Source organism: Tigriopus californicus, chromosome 7 (genome assembly GCF_007210705.1).
Source record: "Tigriopus californicus strain San Diego chromosome 7, Tcal_SD_v2.1, whole genome shotgun sequence".
Taxonomy (NCBI): Eukaryota; Metazoa; Arthropoda; class Copepoda; order Harpacticoida; family Harpacticidae; genus Tigriopus; species Tigriopus californicus.
This window is the reverse complement of record NC_081446.1, coordinates 5,768,683-5,773,611: the sequence shown is the minus strand read 5'-3', so window position 1 is coordinate 5,773,611 and position 4,929 is coordinate 5,768,683. Positions and strand designations below refer to the sequence as shown.

The 4,929-nt window shown below is 40.7% G+C and overlaps 1 protein-coding gene across 1 annotated transcript in view; it reads left to right on the top strand.

Annotated features, from left to right (window-relative positions):
• The window catches only part of LOC131883406 (trans-1,2-dihydrobenzene-1,2-diol dehydrogenase-like), a 2,330-nt gene extending 832 nt beyond the window's left edge, over nt 1-1,498 (top strand). Inside the window, exon 2 of the mRNA XM_059230873.1 lies at nt 490-1,498. Within this exon, the coding sequence (XP_059086856.1) occupies nt 490-1,498 (1,009 nt within the window). The remainder of the gene's footprint in view (nt 1-489) is intronic.
• Nucleotides 1,499-4,929: the final 3,431 nt, after the last annotated feature.

The following is a 4,929-nucleotide window of genomic DNA, read 5'->3' as shown; positions in this document are numbered from 1 at the left end:
GTGTCGGTGCTTTTGCTTTTTATATTTATAAGTGATTTTTGCTTGAGTGAGCTTGGTTCTCTTACTTTTGAGCAACATTACACATCTTCAACTTCAACGATCAAATTGTTTCAATGCACGGGTTGCAAATCAAGCAAAAGTTCAAAGAGAAAGAAGGTGCACCCATTTTTAATGCTCTTTCTCATTTTTACTTCCCACCATTTTCTTTCCTTTTTTTTATAATTTTAAGCGTGCATATGATTCTATGTTAAAAAAGTGAACAGCTAGATGTACCTGTCTTTTGCATTTTCTTTGCATTTTTTTGCCCCTTCTGTTCCATTTTTAAATGCATTTTGTCAATTTGTATTATGCTTTTTTAGCAGCACTGGTCATCATTTTCCTGATACTTTCTGTAACTCTATGTCTATATATGACTAGATCTACATCTATGAAAGTTAATTTGTCGAGGATTGTGGATAAAAAAGTTTAATGTCATAATTTCTCTTACAGCTTTAAGGCGCCAATCCGATGGGGTATCGCAAGTGCAGGTCTTATCAGCTCAGATTTCGTGAATGCCATTGATATTTCACCTTACAAAGCCGATCATGAGGTGGTGGCCGTTGCTGCTCGGAGCCAAGCTAAGGCTGAAGAGTTCGCTAAAACTTTTGGCATCAAAAAAGCCTATGTCGGCTATGAAAGATTGGCCGAGGATCCCGATATCGATGTGGTGTACGTGGGTACCATTAACATAGCACATCTTGACAACTGCCTGATGTTAATCAACGCCGGAAAGAGTGTCTTGTGCGAGAAGCCCATGGGCATGAACGTCAAGGAGACGAAGCAAGTCCTGGAAGCGGCTCAAGCCAAGAATGTATTCGTCATGGAGGCCATGTGGACCCGTTGTAATCCACTTCAACTCAAAATACAAGAAGATATCAAAAATGGTGTGATAGGAGATGTTATGCAAGCCAATGTTACCTTTGGAGGTAAAATGGCAGCCGATCGAATTGTAAAGAAGGACCTGGGAGGTGGCAGCTTATTAGTTGTGGGCATTTACGCCATTTATGTCCTTCAAATGGCTTTTGGCGATGAAGTCCCGGAGAAAATCATTGCCACCGGGAACAAGAGTTCGGAGGGTGTTGATCATAGCGTTTCTGCCATCCTCCAGTACAAAAATGGAAAGATGGGATGTTTTTCCTTGAGTACTCAAATAGCATTGGCTAACGAAGCCCACATTTTCGGAACAGACGGACAGATCAAGGTTGGAATCCCTATGTGGGCCCCCAGCCACATAAATATTAAGGGAAAAGAGCTGAAGATAAACTTGCCCGAATCCAAGATCAAGTTTAACTTCCTCAATTCAGCAGCTTTGGCTTTTGAAGCTGAACATGTTCGCGAATGTCTGTGTAATGGATTGAAGCAGAGTTACTTAGTTCCACATTCAATAACCCTAACAGTTGCCGAGATCATGGAGAACATCCGCAAGCAATTAGGTGTTGAGTATCCTCAGGACAAATGATTTCATACCATATACCGAATTGTAACGTAATTTTAATAAATAATTCCCAAACTTGTAACTGGACTATTCGTTATCTGTGCTACTCGACAATACGTTTTCAGAAATGAGCAAAAATATTCAGGCCCCTTCAAAATTGGAAACATCGTTTAAAGGCTACTACAGTGTGACATGATAATCTTGGGGCCTATCAAAATTGCCTCGCTTCTCCAATTTTCTATTAATCTACTTCAATCAATAAACAGCGTGGCCAATACTCAACCAACTGTAGTCAAAACTTAGTTTGGTATCTTTGGTCACTTTCCCAACCTCTGTGGAAACGCCAGCCTTTCTTTTAAATGTACTACAACAAAAAAAGCGGGAAAACTGAATGGGCTCAAAACTTTACTGTAACAGTGTAAAAACTTTTGATTCTTAAAGGGCTTGTCAAGTGAATGCGTTCATGAGCAACTGACGCTATTCCATGGAGTAAAATAAAAAACAGCATAGCATGCCCAGCCAAACCGCACTGTGCATGTACTGAATATTGACATTTATTCATTTTAACTGCTTGTCTAACCAAACATCATTGTGAAATTGAGCGAATTTGATAGTGGGTTCACCAAATCACACCAAACATATAAAGGGTGGAAAGAAATTAAGGGCCGCTCTTTGTCGCTTCTGAAAATCCAACCCCCTAACTCAAAGAATGACTTGATCAGATTGAATCTCCAGTTTTTAATAAAAGGGATTATTGAAAAACCTAACACCATACCACGAATGATCCGAATTCACTCCAAAGGAGATTGGTAACCTTCTGATGTTTGCCCACCTAAAGATTGAGTCCTGAAAATCCAGATTTCGGCCATTAGCCTGGTCTGTTCTAAGAGGATTTATAGCATTTGCATGAGGATCTCCACTCTCAAATCGTTTGAGGATGATCACTGAAAGGCTCACCAAACGTTCCCTTGTCTTTACCGGCCTTCAGGATGCCCTTAACCTTGGTTCTGACCTTCAGACTGCGCTCACTTGAATTTTCAGACATTGTTTTGACGGCACTTTATCAGAGGGCTACCCATCGCCTCCAGGATATCGATAGACCATTTGTAATATGTCACTAGGTACTTAACAGTTTCTCTTAAGGAATGCTTGTGGTTTAATGTCAAAAAAATCTTTGAGCATGGAGAAATGTTGTGAAAAACAGCCATGGAGGCCCTTAATTTCTTTACACCCTGTATGACACAGCTCACTCAAAATCACCCGATCATTGAAAATTCCAAGAGCAAATGGTGCGAGTTGACTGTGATGTTTGTTAAGACATCTCCCTCCCAAAAATACCCAAAATCAGGGTGCCGATCACATTTTTCCTTGAGTTTCCTTCACTTGACATGCCCTATATTCATTTACTATTCATGAAGAGTTGAAAACCTGGCAATTTCAATTGTTATGCTTGGATATTGGTAATAGATAAGTGGTCTGAAAAAGGGCTTTTTGCATGTACATTCAATGGTCAGGAGAATTGGGCTTAATAATTAACTGAAGTCAAGAAAACAATTCTTTTCTTTGCTTCAGTCTTCAGTTACTAAAGTCTTTTTGTACTTTTTTAGATTGTTCTTTGTAGTCCCATCCCCTCATGTCTCTTTCGTACAAAACTCTTTTATTATCCTCATATGTTTCTAGAAAAGGTTTCGTGGATAATTTGTTACAAAATATTTGGATAACCTGATGTCTGTACACATTTGCCTTGAAGTTCGTATTTTCTGATTGGTTCATTAACTTTTTGTGATGCCTCTTCGATCGTGTTGGGATTTGAAAAGGTTGCTTTGGTGTAACATTCCAGATCGGTCGAAAAATTCAATAAAGACCCTTCCTGGTCCTTTTGATGGGTATTTGTGAAGGTACGGAAAGGTTGAGAGACATTTTTTGGAGCTGAAATTTCCATGGACGGTTCTTTATAAATCAATGGGCAGCAGGACTTTTTTAATGCCTCCAAAACTTCAAGAGGAGTAGGATAGTAGGCATTTTGTCCTAAATAAACGTGTTCAGGGATGAAACTCGACGTCCGTTGCTTCCATAATCTAGGTTTAGCATTGAAGTTCCTTGGATTGTCTGGTTCTAATAATGTTGTCGGGTCAATTTCTGTGGGTCGTCTTTGCTCGGTTTCAGTCTTTGAATCATTCTTGACCACTCGGATGCCTCCCAAGGAATCTGTTAAACTTTGTTCCTGAGGTGTTTTTACATGCTCATTGGAGTATGAGAAGAGGCAGTCATGGCTCCCTTTGGGATCTTGTGATGATGAAGTGGCTGAGACTGAAGGAACTTTCAACAATGAAGCTGAAGAAGTCGAAGCAAAGCTCGAAATGTGAGCAATCTCTTCCAAGCTATTGCTGCGCTTGATCAAGTCGATTCCAGTGTGATGTTCCAATTGATTGACTAAGTCATAGTAAGCTTGTGGAATATCGCACAAGCTTCTACGCCGGGGTTGGCGGGAATCGCATAATTGTGATGGGTTAGGAGAAGATTGGATTTTGGTAGGTCCAACAAAGGAAGCATTTTTTGAACATTTTTGACCACTCCAGTATTTCAGGTGCCGCTCCCATGCCCGTCGTTTTTTGAAAATGGCATGATCGCGATTTTGTGGTTCTGTCAGGGTGGGTGCCATTTTCGCCAAGGTTTGTTGGGATGAACCATTTGATGAACTAATTTTGATACCCTCATTTTCCTTTAAGTACTTTTCCACTACGTGAATGTTGGTCTGTTGCTGGTTTTGATTAGTTCTATCAGGAAGCAAAGACGTTTCCAGGCGTTGTTGTTTCCATTGCACGAGCTTTTGTCGCTCAATGACCATCTCTGGTAAGAACACCTCCCATGATTTTGGAACCGAAATTTGATCCTGCAGATATCTTTCGATAAGTCGGTTCTCTGCAGGCCTGGTAGAATCGGGCATTTGCATGAATTGGTTAGAACCTTTTTGGAAGTCGTTCAGGTTATGCAAGTGGTTTGATTGAGCTTGGCTATGATTCACCAAACCGTTGCTCATGTTGCCCTCATTATAGAGGCTCTGGCATGATCCTGAGGTGGATTGATTTTGCCTTGGGCTCATGCGCCAGGGATGAAATCGTTGGATATTGGCATCACCGACATATCGGCTGATTCCGTTGACCACCAACTTCTTGTATTTTCTCCTTGATAATGATTCACAAGTACTTCTCAAGTATGGACGTTTATGCTGATCAGTCCTCGTGGGTGTTGACATATTGATGATTCTTTGGCACGATTGATTGACGAGTACAGTTCGCAAAGCACAAAAGCTATGTCAAGACTGATGGCGATGGCGCTTAAAAGGCAACTGAGTTGGGGAATTGAGGCTCCTCGAATCCAATTGTCAGATCGTTAGTCATTAGACCTCATGAATAGTTAAACCTCTTTAGGATTTCATTACTGAGCTGGGCAAC